General features: G+C 39.2%; 1 protein-coding gene across 3 annotated transcripts in view; it reads right to left on the bottom strand.

Moving 5' to 3' along the window:
• The window catches only part of Nsd1 (nuclear receptor binding SET domain protein 1), a 113929-nt gene that overhangs the window by 46327 nt on the left and 49974 nt on the right, over positions 1-17628 (bottom strand). For all 3 annotated transcript variants that reach the window (XM_006976804.4, XM_042278528.2, XM_015995706.3), the window contains 4 exons: positions 16490-16760; positions 13852-13961; positions 8812-8887; positions 300-427 (listed from right to left, as the gene is read on the bottom strand). In XM_006976804.4, coding sequence (XP_006976866.1) covers positions 300-427; positions 8812-8887; positions 13852-13961; positions 16490-16760 — 585 coding nt within the window. The remainder of the gene's footprint in view (positions 1-299; positions 428-8811; positions 8888-13851; positions 13962-16489; positions 16761-17628) is intronic.

Here is a 17628-nt window from a genome sequence, read left to right as displayed (position 1 = left end):
TATTATTTTGTTACTTAAGCTGTACTCTCTTGGTTTTAGAACAACTCTACTTATTAAGGAAACAGTTACATATACTGTCTCTGCTATCTTGAGCACAGGATATTATCTTTTTAAGGGGCCATTATCCATAGTTGCAATATGTATTTTGCTAGGGCTGGGCTCTCCATAAGTCAAGATTCTTTAAACCTAATTAATCATCTCAGTAGAACACTATTCTTAGATTCAAGGGAGGGGATGGGACTTCTAGTGTGAAAGGTGATTCTCTTTGGAAGGTAAAAAGGTGAGGAACTGAGTAATACCTCTGAGCGTGGAGCCTCTTTTGAGGAGCCGTCCTTTCTCACTTTTTTATAGTGCACTCTGGCGACTTTGGCTGTAACATGCCTTTGTCGTTTTCGTTTCCTTGGTTTATCAAATATCTTGGTAGTGCCTATGACAGGAAAACAAATGTTACCTAATAGCTAGCTACTCAAATACATGTCCAACAACTTTTATCCTTAAATTAAGGATCCTTAAAAAATTATGGTAAATTACAGTAAAACCTAACTTATATTTAAACAGATGTAGTGTTTATTTATTTATTATTTATATATTTTTGGGAGACAGTCTCTCTCCTTGCTGTAGACCAGGCTTGCCTTGAATTTACTGAGATCCACTTGCCTCTAGTGGGATTAAGTTGTACACCACCAACCCCAGCAGTAATAGGTTTTATCTTACTAGAAAACTATTACTTAAGACAAAGCTAAAAGCTAGCATTTTTTTGTCCAGCAATCCTATAGCTATGGTTTTATCCTAACTTAATCACTTAACAGAAAGTCCGAGAAAGGAAGAAACAGCAATAAAACATAGTAACTTTCAAAAACATTTTACTTATTTAATGTGTTTATGTGTGTGTCTGAATGCTTGTGCATGCAGTACCTAGGGAAAAGGATGTTGAATTTCCTGGAGCTGGAATGATAGGTAGTTATGAATGGCCTTAAATGGGTGCTAGGAACCTATCCCAGATCATCTTGTAAGAGCAACAAGAACTCAACCACCGAGCCATTTCTCTTGCCTAGAAGGACTTTCTTGAAGTCTATAAAATGTTGCTGCTGTATTTTGAATCAATTTTCATGTTACAAATACTTAATTGAAATTGTTTTTCAATAAACTATCCTACTTAAAAGGTTTTCTGTATCTAGATTAATATTAACAGGTTAGTTTAAGTTATAATGGTTGGGGGGGAGGTTGGAGAGATGGATCAGTGTGGTTAGGACCACTGGCTGCTCTTCTGGAGGACCCAGGTCCAATTCCCAGCATCCACACAGCAGCTCATAACTGTCTGTAACTCCAGTTCCAGATGATCTGACATCCTCACACAGATGCCTATGCAAAATACCAATGCACATAAAATAAAAACAAATGAATTTAAAAAAGGCTTTCTGTAAGGTGGAAAAAATACAGCCAGGCAGTAGTAGCACACACCTTTGATCCCACCACTTGGGAAGCAGAGACAGGTGGATCTCTGTGAGTTTGAGGCCAGCCTGATCTACATAGTGAGTTCCAGGACAGCCAGGGCTACACAGAGAAACCCTGCCCTTGAAAAACCAAAAGTAAATAAATAAATATAAAATAAAACTCATTTAATTTTACATAACTAGTTGGGGACCGTGGCAGGGGACTCACACAAACAGCAAAGGTAAAGGTCATAAAAGAGACTAAGGGCCAGAGAGATGACCCACTGATAAAGACACTAGCCTTTAAGTCAACATGGTGGAGGGATAGAACCAACTCCCACGAGTTATCCCCTGAGGTGCACACATATATGTGTACACAAACAAGGAAATGTTGTATGAGCGCAAAATTAAATCGATTCAAGCAAGGTGTGCTGACACATTTCTAAAAACCCATCACTTGGGAAATAGAAGGAGGATCAGGAGTGCACAGGTCATCCTTACTCGTAGCCTGGGTTACATAAGGCTCTCTAAGAGAAAGAAAAAGTGTGTGTGTGTGTGTGTGTGTGTGTGTGTGTGTGTGTGTGTGTGTGTGTGTGTCGTGCAAACGTGTCATGCATGATGGTGCACACCTTTAACCCAGCACTCTGGGAGCATAGGCAAGCAAATCTCTGAGTTCAAGGACAGCCTGGTCTACACAGAGAAATCCTGATTGAAAAACTGTGCACTCACACGGAGATGGGACGGGGGATGGCAATGGAGGATGGGACTTCATGCACATATAAAAAAGCAGGCAAAACACTCATACATATAAATAAATTTTACATTTAAAGTTAACTGCATTTTATGACAAGATGTAGAGGAAAGGCATTTACCATGCAGGAAAAAATTCTAGTCCCTAGGTTCTAGATTTGAGAAAACAATTTATATCACTACATGGTAAGAACTAAGATGGGGGCTGGGGCAATAACTCAGTCAGTAATGCTCGTCTTGCATACATGAGGATCTGAGTTCAATCCTCAGAACTCATGTGAAAGATGCTGGGTATGGTGGCATGCATTTGTAATCCCAGCAAATTAAGGTGGGAGGCAGGAATGGGGGTTTACACATGGAATTCAAGCACTCAAGGAGGATAAAGATTTGTATGTGTTTGTAGCCAGGCTCAGCTACACAGTAAGTTTCAGACAAGCACAGACTTGTAAGACCTTGTCATAAAGAAAGCATAAGATAAGTCAAAAAAGAATTAAGACGGAAGGTAAGATTTGTCTTGTGGAGGTAGGAAGGGATCTCCCTATAATTTTGTGACAAATTAGGATTATCATTTAGTGGTAGTATATCTTTTAACATTCAACAATTACAATGAATATATAATCTCATCTGGCAAAACTAGAAAAATAAGTTCTAGTTTCTTTTCTTTTCTTGGTTGTTTTTTTTGAGACAGGGTTTCTCTGTGTAGCTTTGCACCTTTTCTGGAACTCAATTTGTAGCCCAGGCTGACCTTGAACTCACAGAGATCCGCTTAGCTCTGCCTCCCAAGTGCTTGGATTAAAGGAGTGAGCCACCACCGCCTGGCTACTGCTTCTTTTCTTTTCTTTTTCCTTTCCTTTTTCCTTTCCCCTTTCCTTTCCTTTCTTCTTTTCTTCTTCTTCTTCTTCTCCTCCTCCTCCTCCTCCTCCTCCTCCTCCTCCTCCTTCTTCTTCAAGATTTATTTATTTTTATTTTATGTACATTGGTGTTTTGCCTACAAGTATGTTTGTATTCTCTGGAACTGGAGTTCCAGACAGTTGTAAGTTATTATGTGGGTGCTGGGAATTGAACCTAGGTCCTTCTGCGGAGCAGCCAGTGCTCATAACCCCTGAGCCATCTCTCCAGCCAGCCCCTAGTTTTTATTTAAATTTTTGTTATAGAAACACCAAGGGAAATATAAACAGGCATTTCATAAGATGTTCTATGATAATTACCAAATGAGCTAAATCTTCAATATGTGAGATCACTTTTCTAACATGAACTCAACAAGTACTTGCTGTCTTAATATATAGAGCCCTTACGATTGTTGCAAGTCACAAAACCTAAGGGCTTCAAGTAAGCTGGGATTCCTGCAGGAGTTTACTGCCATCCTTTTCTATACCATTTCTGCACATCACTTTGAGGTAGTAGTATCTTGTTCAGTTATTTCTAGCAGTGCTAAATAAACCTCGTCCATGTTTGATATTCACTAATTGTTTTAATATTTAATAAGGTGATATATTAACACTAAAAATTTTTCCTGTAACTAGCTGTCTTAAGGAAGCAAGGTGTTAGAACTTAGTAAATTTTTTTCACTTCCCATGCTAACCTTGAAGCCTACCCCACTGGGAAAGTGTCACTTTCTTAGAGACATCTCCCTGGCCCCAGACTAGACTCCAAAAGCTTCTGAGGGTTCATCAAGAATTCTGAAAAAAGCTGGGCAGTGGTGGCACATGCCTTTAATCCCAGCACTTGGGAGGCAGAGGCAGGTGAATTTCAGGGAGTTCAAGACCAGCCCAGTCTAGAGAGTGAGTTCCAGAACAGCCAGGACTGTTTCACAGAGAAATCCTGTCTCGAAAAACAAAAAAACAAACAAACAAAAGAATTCTGAAATGCTCTGAGCTCCGGCTAGGGAGATACTCTGGGCACAGAGCTTATTCCAGACATTTGAGAGCCATGCCCAGCTTTGGTGCATTTTCATTCTGGAGTATATCCACTATTTTCTTATTTACGTTTATTTTTTGACACAGGGTCTCATATGTCCTTGGCAGGCCTAGAACTCCGTATGTAGACCAGGCTGGCCTTAAACTAACAGAAATCCACCTGCCTCTGCCTTTTGAGGGCTATGCCTAAAAATATGCACCACCATAATAACCACCCTTTCTTTTTGTATGTACAGATGTTCACTGAAGACAAAGAGAGGTACTAGATGTCTTGGAGCTGGAGGTAAAAGTGTTAAGCTGCCCTAAGTGGGTACAGGATCTCATAGAGTAGTAAATGCTCTTAATTGCTAAATTACTACTTCTCCATCCCTTGTTTCCACCATTTTAAATAACTTTCCCCTAATTTTAAAGTACTCAGGCCCAGAATTATAAAATGCAAATGTAAAAAATTCCCATCATCTTTTACTTTAAAACTCATCTGAACGAATATATTATTATAGATTTTGTTTTGTTTTGTGAGACAAGGTTTCTCTGTGTAGATCAGGCTGTCCTCAAACTCAGAGATCCACCTGCATCTGCCTCCTAAGGGCTGGGATTAAAGGTGTGTGCCACCACCACCCGGATTTCAGTTGCAATTTTTATCCTCCTGTCATGAGAACAATTTTCTTTTGATGTTCTAGAACAGGGTCTTACTCTGTGGCTCAGGCTGACGTCAAACTAACACACAGCAGTCCTTGTGCTGAGAGCATAGGCATGTGCCCTTATACCTTGTGGTGCTGAGAATGGACACAGTGCTTTGTGCATGTTAGGCAAGCCCTCTACCAAGTGACTCTATCGTCCCTAAGTCTAGTGTCTTAACACTGTCCAGGCTTTACAAAGCATAGGTCTGTCCTTAAAAGAGCTAACATGCCAAGGATTATATAATGGGACTTAAGAGGTAGCCTCAGTGCGCCTACTCAGGGACGTCCTTGGACAATGATCCCAGGAGACAATGGAGGTTTTTGTTGGGATTATTCATGCTCTCTGGTATATTCTGTAACTGTGGCATTTAGTAGGAGAAAGAATGGATTTGAAAATCATGACCTATACTTATACTTATGGGTAATTTAATAAGCATTTTAGACTGATACCTACTTTAGCATTTGATGGTGAAACTTGTTTGGATACCAGATATAATTTTAATACAATAGCAATGATGTATGCAGTACTTAAAAATGATCTGCACCTTCAAAAACACTCTATCATCTGGTCACAAATGGTGTGTGTGTAAGCACAGAGATGCTATAGCACACAGAGGAGAATGGAGGTGGGTCCTGGCGATTAAAGTAAGATTATCAAGACATGCAGAAAGTGCCTTTGGCCACTAAAGACATCTTTCCTGCCCCTGATCTGCAATCTTAATCAGTTAAAACACTTTTAATTCAGTTAAAACTCAAACTTAATTCAGTTAAAACTCAGAGATCTGCTTGCCTCTGCCTCCCAAGTGCTGGGATTAAAGGCGTGAGCTGCCACACTAGGCCTTTATGCTTAACCTTTATGTGTTCTTAAAATCAAATTTATTTCGAACAAATCTGTATCTACATTAAAATACTAAAAGCTGGAGTGGGAGGAAATTTTAAAAAAAAAAGTTCCGCTGGGCGGTGGTGGCGCACGCCTTTAATCCCAGCACTCGGGAGGCAGAGGCAGGTGGATCTCTGTGAGTTCGAGGCCAGCCTGGGCTACCAAGTGAGTCCCAGGAAAGGCGCAAAGCTACACAGAGAAACCCTGTCTCAAAAAAACAAAAACAAAAACAAAAAAAAAAACAAAAACAAAAAAACAAAAAAAAAACAAACAAAAAAACAAAAAAAAAACAAACAAACAAACAAAAAAAGTTCCAAGACATTTATGCTAGTTAATGAATGAATGAATGAATTAATTAATACCACTGTTTCTGACTACTTTATGGAGATGAGAAGTTACTAGAGTAGGCAATAGTCCATGATCAAGAGAAGAGTTAAGGTTAGTTTTTCTTTTTACTTGGAGGTGCTAAGAAGGGAACTCATGTCTCATGAATGCTGGGCAAGTGCTCTATCATGAGTTAAGAATTTCTGGAACCTGTATTCAAGAAAAAAAAAAATTTTTTTTTGTTTTATTATATAGCTCTGGCTGGCCTGGAATACATTATAGAAACCAGGCTGGCCTTTAAGAGATCCACTCACTTGCTTCATTTTATCAAGTAGTGGGATTATAGGTGTATACTACCTTGCCTGGCTATAAATACAAAATTCTTATGTGCTGAACCATGTAGGTAAAATTTACAAAGGACAAAGCTTATAAAGGTTTTTATTTATTTTTTAATGGGCATTGGTGTTTTGCCTGTGCATATGTCTGTGTGAGGGTGTCGGGTCCCCTGGAACTAGAGTTACAGATAGCTATGAGCTGCCTTTGGGTGCTGGGTATTGAACCCGGGTCCTCTGGAAGAGTAGTCAGTACTTAACCACTGAGCCATCTCTCCAGTCCCCAACTTATAAAGGTTTTTTAAAAATAAATGAACAAACCATTAAAGTTCCAGAAAAGAGCTGACATTATCTGCAAACCATTTATTTTAAAAGCAAACAAACTAATGGACAAGTGATTGCCATGACTAAAATCAACCAATGTATTTGCTAACATACTTAACAATCATGGATCATGTTATCAGAAATGTACATCTAAGATTTTGCCAGCAGAGCACATCTAGTGCCATGTGCTCAAATTTGAAGTGTTATTTCAATGACTCTAAAGCCAGAACACAGTTTGTGAAATTTCAAATAATAGAAAAACAAGCCCTTCAAAGTCACTACAGGCGATAGGCTTGGTGGCACATGCCTTTAATTCCAGCATTTGGGAGGCAGATACAGGCAGACCTCTGCAAAGTAAGAAGTCAGCTAGTCTACATTCAGTTTCAGTACAGCCAGAGCTATATAAAGAAACCCTGTCTCAAAAAATGAACAGGATGGTGACAGCTGTATCTTTTACATAAAGAAACTACTAGAGCCTGGTCTACAAAATGAGTTCAAGGCCAATCAGGGCTACAAAGTGAGACTCTGCCTTTTAAAAAAAACACAACAATTCAACTACAGGGTCAGGAAAAGGAGAAGTCAAGCTGGAAGTAAGTAGTAAGTTTCCTCCACGTTAGCCAGCTTTCATAATCCCATTATAGTGCTAGGAAAGCTACATACAAAACCTGCCAAACAAGCTGCGCCCACTGGTGGCATGACTGGTCTAATAGTGGAGTGACCAACCACTGTTTTATTGAATCTGAGGCCTGCTCCATTGGCTGGGATTCATAATTGGTACTATAAAGCAATCAAAGGCCCTTGACTAGGAAGGCCACAGGTCTAGGAAGGGAGGAGGGGAAAACCTGGTTTGTTGTTTTTGCTGTACGACATGTGGCCAAGCTACTATGTCTATACCCATAGATCAGTGCTCCTTTCAGTCTTGCTTTTCTTGCAGTGGGCAGTAGTTAATATAGATGCTTATAACAGGTCAAAGTGCAGAAAGTAAGTGACTGTAGAGTATTCAGAACTAAACAGTACATCTACATCAACACACTAAAGATTAGGGAATACTGGGAATAAGGAACAGAGTGACTGTGAGAGCCAGGGAAGGAGGAATGCTGTTGAACTGTCTTCTAGGTATGGCGCGGCTATTGTACTCATGAACTCATAGCAGCTACGATTTCGTGTCAGCAACCCATCAGGAGCTAGGAGGGACTTAAGAGACCCCACCTTTCTCTAAGGAATCAGTGAAAGCAGTAACAGCTGAGGGAAAGGGAGAGTAGTTTTCTTCAGTGGTACAGTCACTAAGAACTTGCCTATTTCCAGTCAGTAACACCCCACCTATGTTATGCAAGAAGCTAACTGAAATCTGTATGTCACAGAAAAACGAAGCAACAAAAAGATGGATGCAGCTGGAGATTTATAGGGGAAGCATCATAGTGGGAACAGAAAAAAAATGAAGTAGAAATAAATTTTTTTCTTAAATAGAGACAACTAAAATAGAACAGGATCAAACATATGTTCTCTTTTTCAAACATATGCTAGCTGACCAATGGTCACAGATGTACGAGAAGAAACTAAACACAATTTAGATATGATAAAAAGTAAACTAAAACAATTTTTTTTTTTTTTTGGTTTTTCGAGACAGGGTTTCTCTGTGTAGCTTTGCGCCTTTCCTAGAACTCGCTTTGGAGACCAGGTTGGCCTCAAACTCATAGAGATCCGCCTGCCTCTGCCTCCCCAGTGCTGGGATTAAAGGCGTGCGCCACCACCGCCCGGCAAACTAAAACAATTTGTGAAGGACAACTCAGATGATTTATGATTTCCTTCTCAAATTGCACTGGACATTTTCTAACAAAGAAATCAAAACTGAATAATGCTATGAAATTAATAGTACAATCTGGAGAGTTAGAGTACTTAAGAAAATTAAGGAGGAACTGATATTTCACAATTGGTCCAAATATTTCCTTACTAAAAAAAAAATAGTAATAATTAAACTTCATTTAACTAGTAACAGCATAAAACTTAAAAATAGCCATAAATCCCTATGATTTCAGACAGCATACTGTGGTCAGAAAGTCTCAAAACTGTAATTGTACTAGTTCATAATTTTATACATGATATTATCTTTCTAGGCAAAAAAGTGCTTTGAATTTGCCTGCTTTACATTTTCTCAATATCAAAAATACTCACCTCCCCCGAACTCTTTCAAATGAGATGAGGCACGTGAGTCACCAATACCGTTCTCCAAGCGACCCACTTCAAAGCACTGTAAATAAGCAAAAAGCAATAGGATTTACTTAGGTACAGAAAACCATTCTTTAGCACCTTATTGCCAAAATTAAGGATAGCTACTATCATAGCAACAAATCCTGGGTTATTGTGGCAATAGCTACTGTCAGCACAATAATTTAAGTACTCAGAAAACTGAAGCAGGAGGACCACAAGTTGTAGGTGGAGATTAGACAATAAGATCTTGCCTTAAAACAGAAGAAACAAAAACAAAAAAGCAAAAAAAAAAAAAAAAAAAAAAAAAAACAAGGACCATACTGGTTGTGGTGGTGCATCAGGAGTTCAAGGTCATTCTCTGCTACATAGGGAATTTTAAGCCAACCTGGCTACATGAGACCCTGTCTTAATTCTGTGTTTTCAAGTAATATAGACACACACACACACACACACACACACACACACACACACACACACACACACTTAAGTTTCTTAAGTCGAGAAACAAATGTGAAATGATTGATTGATATCCATGTCATCATTATGCAAGGACCCAATTCTCTGTATGTTCCGATTTTAGTATATGTTCTGTTTAAATGAGTACTACATCAAACAGAACTGACAAACTATCTCAGTGAACAATGAACATAGAAGAGAAAAACAACTCTAAATCATGGAATAGCATGACAGCTTACCACTACAGATTAAAGTTATTATTAAACCCCAAAATGAAGTGGGGGACTCGATTTACAAGGAGAAAGGAGACCAGTTAAGGGGGATAAGGGATACTGGAAGCAGAGTAGGAGAAGGTAAGGGCTGAGAGCAATAGACAATGAAACCCATTGCTTTGTACACTAAACCTAAAACTCTAGAAAAAGGAGAGAAAACTGTATCTGGCTATAGTCCTTAAATAAATGATATTCTATTAATATGAAAATAAACACTTGCAGGACAATGTGGTGGATGCCCTTAATTCCAGCACTCGGTAGGCCGAGGCAAGTGGATTTCAAGAGGCCAGCCTGGTCTACAGAGCGAGTTCCATGACAGCCAGGGTTATACTGAGAAACCCTGTCTCGAAAAACCAAAGAAAAGAAAATACTCCAAATGAGGCTGCCTTCTAGACATGACATTGTTGTTACACTCATAAACTGACATGGCAGTTGTAGCTGAGTGGCAAGAGTATTTGCCTAGAATGTATGAAGGCCTGGGTGCAGGCCTCAGCTCCCCGCTCCCTAACAACCAAATGCAAAACCTCCAAGTATTATGGCACATGCCTGTAATCATGCCTAAAATTCCAACACTTAGCAGGTTATGGCAGGAGGATTGATAGTTTGAAGTCATCCTGGGATATATAGTAAGACCCTGTCCTAAATGATTATTTTTGTTAAAGAAATTAAGACATAATGTTGCATTGGGGGAGGGGGGGAGGCATATAGATTGTATACAAAGACCACGTCTTGCTGTGGGATGTCTTTCTGTATGCTGTGAATATGTGTTACTCCCAATGGCTAATAAACAAAGCTTCATTGGCCTATGGCAGGGAGGAATGGATCCAGGTGAGAAAATCCAAGAGAGATAGTGAAAGGAAAAAGGAGAGTAAGGGGAGACACCAAACACCATCCGAGGAGCAACATGGAATGGGATGCAGGTAAAGCCACGGGACATGTGGTGATACATAGATTAATAGCTGTGGGTCAAGTTAAGTTATACGAGCTAGATAGTAAGAAGCAAGAAGCCATGGGCCATACAGTTTGTAGTTAATATAAGCCTCTGAGTAATTATTTTATAAGCTGCTGTGGGACCATGGAGCCGGGTGGGACTGGAGAAACTCCCAGCTACAACGTCTCAAAATAAAAATAAAAAAACTTGAAATATAAAGCATAAATACAAACCAAATAAGTTAGTATGCAGCAAAAAATTAGGCCCTTAGAACAGTATTATAAGACCTAAGCTTGCTCCAGCTAAGTAAGGACAAAAGTCCAAAAACTATGACTTTATAATATTCTGGTTTTTCTTTTAGAGATTCATTAAAAAATATTTTTTATGGTTCAATTATTTTGTGTTCTTGGGGAGCAATGTGTGCATGCAACTATAGGGGACTGAGGTGGTCAGAGGACAACTTGGAGTTGGTTCTTTGCCCCCATCATGTGGTTCTAAATCAAATTCAGGTCATCAGGCTTGGTAGTAAGTCCTTTACTCTCTAAGCCATCTCTCAAGTCAAACTTCTAAAGAACCAATACCAGTCATTTTTGATAACAGAATTAACTTTCTGTGTACCATTAATGCTGGATTTTTCACTGTTACTGAAAAGTAATTCTGTAACTGCAAAATCATGACATCAAACATTTGAACTTAAAGAGATTTTAATACAGCTAACTCATTCTGAGGTGTTGCACAGAAACAGTATCAAAGTGGATTAGTGCATAAGAGAAATAACACAGGTCAGGTAAACTGTTTTCAGCTTGGGGGTGGAGTGGGTCACAAGCCGGCCATCGCTTCTCATGCCAGTAACTCTGACAGTTGGGAGGCTGGGAAAGGATCGCAAACAAACGAGGCCAGCCTATTATGTATACAGTAATTGCCAGTACAGACTACAACAGAGCAAAAACCTGGCTTTAAGTAAATAAATATTAGCAACAACTTTATCGTCATCATAAAAAGTTTCTTAAATTATTTTCACTTGTAAAGAAAATCTCAGTTTGGTGATACAGACTAAAATGAAGGTTGCTGGGGAGGCTGAGGCAGGAGGTTCTTAAGTGCCAGGTCTGCCAGTGTGCCCAAGTAAACTGCTCACCAAGGCAAGGCAATTTAATGAGGCTCCGCCCATAGAACAAAGAAAGACGAGGGCTGGGCTGGTGAAACAGTGGCATGAATGTTAGGGGAATAACCAACCACTTTTTGAATTGGATTTAAGGACTGATTCATGAGACAGTATCCATACCTGATGCTGTCAATGAGGCCAAGAACCCACGGCTAGATAAGTCATGAAAGTGTTTTCCAGACACAACAGATTAGGATGCACATAGAAACTAAGATTCTGACAGCATGCACAGATTCAAACCAGACAAAATCCCAGGATAGAGGAGGGGAGGTGGACATGAAGTCTTACCACTAGTTGAGGAGCTATTGCATTTGACTGTTAATGGATAAGAGAAAGTTAGTGTAGTACACTTGGTATATCAACCACACTCCAGGGGAAGCACCAATGCCAGGAATAGTTGGTCAACACAAAGCAGACTCGATTATTTTTTGGTCTTTACTTCCAAAATTATTTGTTTATGAGAGACATTAATCCCAGTACTTGGGAGTCACACACCTTTAATCCAAGCACTTAAGATCTCATGCCTTTGCTTGGAAAGCACACATGCCTTTAATCCCAGCATTAAGAAGGCAGTGATAGGGTGGGCAGAGAAAGGTATATAAGGAGTTAGGACACAGGAACTAAAGTGTTTCGGCTGAGGAAAGCTTTTCAGGCTGAGGAGTCCTAGAGGTAAGAGGTGGCCTGTTCTTTTATCTCTCTGATCTTTCAGTATTTACCCCAATTTCTGGCTCCAGGTTTTTTAATAGTAAGACTACTTAGCAATTCGAGTTTGGAGGGAGGGGGGACAATACAAAAATATACCACAGAATGCATGCTGAACATGTGTGAGCTCTAGGCTTAATTTCTAATACTGCCAAAAGGAAAGAAAGAAAAAACAAAACAAACAACCACCTGAAGCCAGCTTATGTCAAGGGTATATATGACAAAACAGAGAGATCAAGTCCTCATAATGAAACTCTGTAATTTCTATATAAATTAATCTGCATTGCCCCCACCTCTACCCTGCCACAAGGGAAGTTTTGAGAACTTCCCTTTGGATTATTGAAAATACAAATACTACATGCACTGTTTTCTCCTACATATAGCATAATATATAATAGACCTGAATTTTTAATTAGGCACACACAAAACTATAATATTATACTATAATAAATTATGTGAATGTGGTTTCCTTCCTTCTCTTTCTTAAAATATCTTATTTATACTACATACCAGAGTTCGTGTCTTCTTCATATCTATTTTATGCATAAGCCAGTCCCTCCTCTTCTAAAAAGGCTCATTTTTAATCACAAAGTAGATTTGCTTTACATAGTATTTCTCATTAATCAACTTCTCAACTCTGTTGGGAAGGTGGCATATCCACCAGCAGACAATGTTTCTACAGTAATTTTTAGATAGTTCAATTCAAACCTAACCCTAAATCTCTGTAGCTAAATTTCATTTACAAAACATGGCTTTCTACTACATTTTTCCGATGTTTTTATAATGGCTCAAATCTTATAACACACCTCTATGCCATCAATTGGAACATACTTTCTGGTTTATGTGTTCCACCCACAAATGCAATGCCTTTTCCATTTTAATTGGGCACTTCTGTAGTCTGAGGAATAGTATCAAAAGTTTCACAAATTTCTTTTTCTTCATAATTTCATGGGTGGATGGTTCATTCTTAATATATTTCTCAGCAAGCTCAACATACAGTTTTCTTTCCTCATTAACTCAAGAACATTTACCTTTCCCCTTAAAGAAAGCACTTACTAGGCTCTTTAGCATATCTAAGCTGTCAGCATCACCATACTTGTACTTTGTAATCACAATAGGTCAAAAGGATTACTTGAAAGCAGACATTGTGATAACATGAATTAACACAGTAACCCACACAATGACACAGATGGAAAGCCTGGACAAAAGGATAAGTCATATCCAGAACATAAGATACTATAGCATGGTTATCTTATCACACTCTACACATGCATTTTAAATATGAATTGTGTATTTCTTGAATTTGCCATTTAATACTTTCAGAGTACAGTTATTAGTTATTTGGAACTGTAGAAAGCAAAACCACAATTAGGGAACGATGACTATACATATCAATGTTAAAAATACTACTAAAAATGCAATTTTTTAATCATGTATTTCCTGGTTTTAAGCTTATTTTAGACTGGACAAAAATAACGTACCTTTCTAGAAAGGCCAAGATCACCCTTCTTGGGCATAAATCCAGGGTCTAAATCATTGGATTCAAGAAGTTTCTTAGTTGGTTTTCTTTGACGTTTACTTTCATAATTTCCTGAAATGCACATAATTTTTCCTTAGATGCTTTAGAAACTGAGCACACGCTAATTTTGAAAAATGAAAATCTGTATTAATGAGTCAAATTCTTGTTTGCATTTTTCATCATGTTATAAGGAAGGGTACAGTAAGAATGTATTATTCTAAAATAGTGCTTACTAAAACACATTAAGTATTACTCAATGAAGACACACATTAATTAGTGTATAATGACTGTGGGTATGTGTGAACCACAGAATAAGGGCAAAATCAAAAGGAATAAAGTGCATTCATAGCCATCAACTGAGAGTGAGAATAAAGAAAGTAGAGCAGGATTCTGGGCACAAATGGACTAGAACTACATAGTTCAAGGCTTTCAAAATAAAGTAAAACAAAGCTAGGGGGAGGTGGCAGCACATGCCTTTAATCCTAACACTCGGAAGGCAGAGGCAAGGATTTGTTTACAGAGTGAGTTCCAAGACAGGGCTATAGAGAAAGCCTGTCTTGAAAGCCAATGCCCCCTCCCCAAAGACCAAAAAAACCAAACAAACAGGAAAACAAACTGGGTGTGGTAGTTCACCCCTTTAATCCCAGCACTGCAGAGACAGAAGTGAGTAGATCTCTGTGGGTTCAAGACCAGCCTGTTCTACCTATAGAGTTCCAGGACAGCTAGTGATACAGAGACACACACTCTCTCTCAAAAAAGGAAAAAGGTAGCCAGGCGGTGGTGGCGCACGCCTTTAATCCCAGCACTCGGGAGGCAGAGCCAGGCGGATCTCTGTGAGTTCAAGGCCAGCCTGGGCTACCAAGTGAGCTCCAGGAAAGGCGCAAAGCTACACAGAGAAACCCTGTCTCGAAAAACCAAAAAAAAAAAAAAAAAAAAAAAAAAGGAAAAAGGTAAAACAAATAAATGATACTACAATATAAATGTGTATGCTTGAGCACACACATCTGCACATACACGTTTGTGTGATACAGTAAGTACTTATTCCTGTTCCTTAAAACATATCCTTTAGTTTGGCCGAGACAGCATAGTGTATAAAATCACTTGGTGCCAAGCCTGACAAGTTAACCTAAGTCTGATTCCAGAACACATGTGATAGAAAACTGTCTCCCTGAAAGTTGTCCTCTAAACTCCACAAATAAATGCAGTTTTAAGAATCTTTTAGGAATGGACATGTAGCTCAGTGGTAAGGCACTTGATTGGCCTGTGTCAAGCCCTAGGTGGGATTACTGGCATGGCAAAAATTAAAATAGCACAACATAAAACAAAAATCTTTTTTTTTTTAAAGGAAAAATACTAGTAACTAATGTTGGGAATGTATAGATAATAACTTATTATTATCTAACTGTGAGGACATGTAAGAGTTCACCCCACTCCTTGGCTGACTACAGTAACCAACAACCAGAGGGTAACAGAAACATTTAGATTTCATTCTCCCCAGGTGACATATGAAATAATGAAATGAAAACTGGTTGGAAATGAACTTCAAGGGAATACTGAAACTTACTAGATATTTACTATGTTTTCAAAACTCAAATACTACACATTAATTCTTTTTATGCTGTTGTTAGGGTATACCTGTGGAGGCCAGAGGTCAACTTTACAAGTTGTTCCTCAGAGGCCATCTACCTTGTTTTTTGAGATTTAGTCTCTCATTGGGGCCAAGGGCTCACGAATTACACAAGGCTATCTCTGTCTTGGCATTACAAACGTGTACCCCTACACCTGGAATTTTAATATAGGTCCTAGGGAATGAACCGCAGCAATCACCTCATTAACTGAGCTATTATTCCAGCTCCGATTATGGTCAGTTTATACATGATGAAACAACTTTAGAGATTAAACAAATATCCAAGGAACACATGAACTGGTAGAGCTAGTAGGTGAAAGAAAGAAACTTAGGTTTCGCCAGGTGTGATGGCACATACCTTTAATCCCAGCACTTGGGAGGCAAAGGCAGGTGAATCTTTTTGAGTTCAAGGCCAGCCTGGTCTACAGAGTGATTTCCAGGAGAGCCAGGGCTACATAGTGACCCCATGGTGGGGACAGGGGAGGATTAGGTTTCAAGTTCTTTTATTTTTTCCTCTCAAGATTTTTATTTGTTTGTTATGTATAGTGTTCTGTCTGCATGTGCGCCTGTAAGCCAGAAGAGGGCACCAGATCTCATTATAGATGGTTCTGAGCCACCACGTGGTTGCTGGGAATTGAATGCAGCACTTCTGAAAGAGTAGCTCTTAACCTGGTTTCAAGTTCTTATTTCCCCTGTGTGAAGCACTCCTACTTGTTTGCTGGCTCACACTGCAGCTGATCAATAATCACAAAAGGACAATAAAACAAGGTAGTTTCTAAAAGCATTTCCTTCATAGTGCTCCACAAATTCATTTGTGGCAGAAGCATATCAAATTAGCCACCACTTTAGGGATTGCCTCGAATAAAATTGTTGTATACAGTAAAGGTGTCAGCTTCACAACAACACATAGTAGAAATTTCCTGCTGCATCCAATCATATCTGCTTATACATTGAGACCCCATCCCCACCTTACCTGGTGTCTTAACAAGCAATTCCTCAGACTCAAGGGCAGGCTGCGGAGAGACTTCTGGAGCCACAGGAACAGATAAGGTCAGCTGTGGCAACTCAGCATGTCCAACTCCAAGATCTGACTGAGCCAAGGGCCCTTCCAAAAACGGAGCCTCTCTTTCAAGAACTGGAGGCTCTTCTTTAGTTGAAATCAAAGAATTCTCATCCACCTGCTTGTTCTGAGCACTAGAGCGACATCGGGCAAGAAGGTTTTCGTCTTCACAGCGGGAACTTACCTAAAATCAGTAGGTACAAATTGAATACCCAGGCCAAAATTATTAGAATTTACAAAAAAAAGGGGGGGGCATTAAAAAACATAAGAGATTCTGGACTGAGCAGTGGTGGCTCACACCTTTAATCCCAGCACTCAGGAGACAGGCAGAGACAGGCAGATTTCTGTGAGTTCAAGGCCAGCCTGGTCTACATATCAGTTCTTGGATAGCCAAGGATACACAGAGAAACCCTATCTTGGAAAAACAAAACAAACACAAGAGACTCTGATACTTGCTAGGATATGGATTAAGCTTGAGGATATTATGCTAAGGGAAACAGACCAAAGTATTACAAAACTACACTAATCTGAATCCAGAAGAATCAAACTCATAGAGACAAAAAATACAATATGAGAAATGATAGGAAGGGGAATTATTTGGCCACTAAGTATTATTTTTCAGTTTAGGGAAACAAAAATTTCTAGAGATGATTGACATTTATGGCTGTATAATAGCAGAACTATGCTTACTATTATAGAACTGAACACTAAAAAAAAAATATTAAAAGTCTTTTGATTTTATAACCACTAATAAAATGAACAGACAAGGTTCGTCAACACTTTTTTGGGGTTGGGTGGTGGTGGGGTGGGTGGGAACGAGTTGAGACAGGGTTCCTCTGTGTAGTTTTGGTGCCTGTCCTGGATCTGGCTCTATAGACCAGGCTGGCCTTGAACTCACAGAGATCCACCTGGCTCTGCCCCCCCCCCCCCCCCGCCCAGGTGTGGTGCTTCCTCAACACTTTTTTTAAACCACAGAGTAATGGTTAATACAGTAAAGGATATTCCTTGGCTACTAATTACATACATACTGCTTATTCACAAAGGTATAAAAT

Source organism: Peromyscus maniculatus, chromosome 5 (genome assembly GCF_049852395.1).
Source record: "Peromyscus maniculatus bairdii isolate BWxNUB_F1_BW_parent chromosome 5, HU_Pman_BW_mat_3.1, whole genome shotgun sequence".
NCBI lineage: Eukaryota > Metazoa > Chordata > Mammalia > Rodentia > Cricetidae > Peromyscus > Peromyscus maniculatus.
The sequence above is the reverse complement of the archived record's forward strand: the minus strand, read 5'-3'. Positions and strand labels throughout refer to the sequence as shown.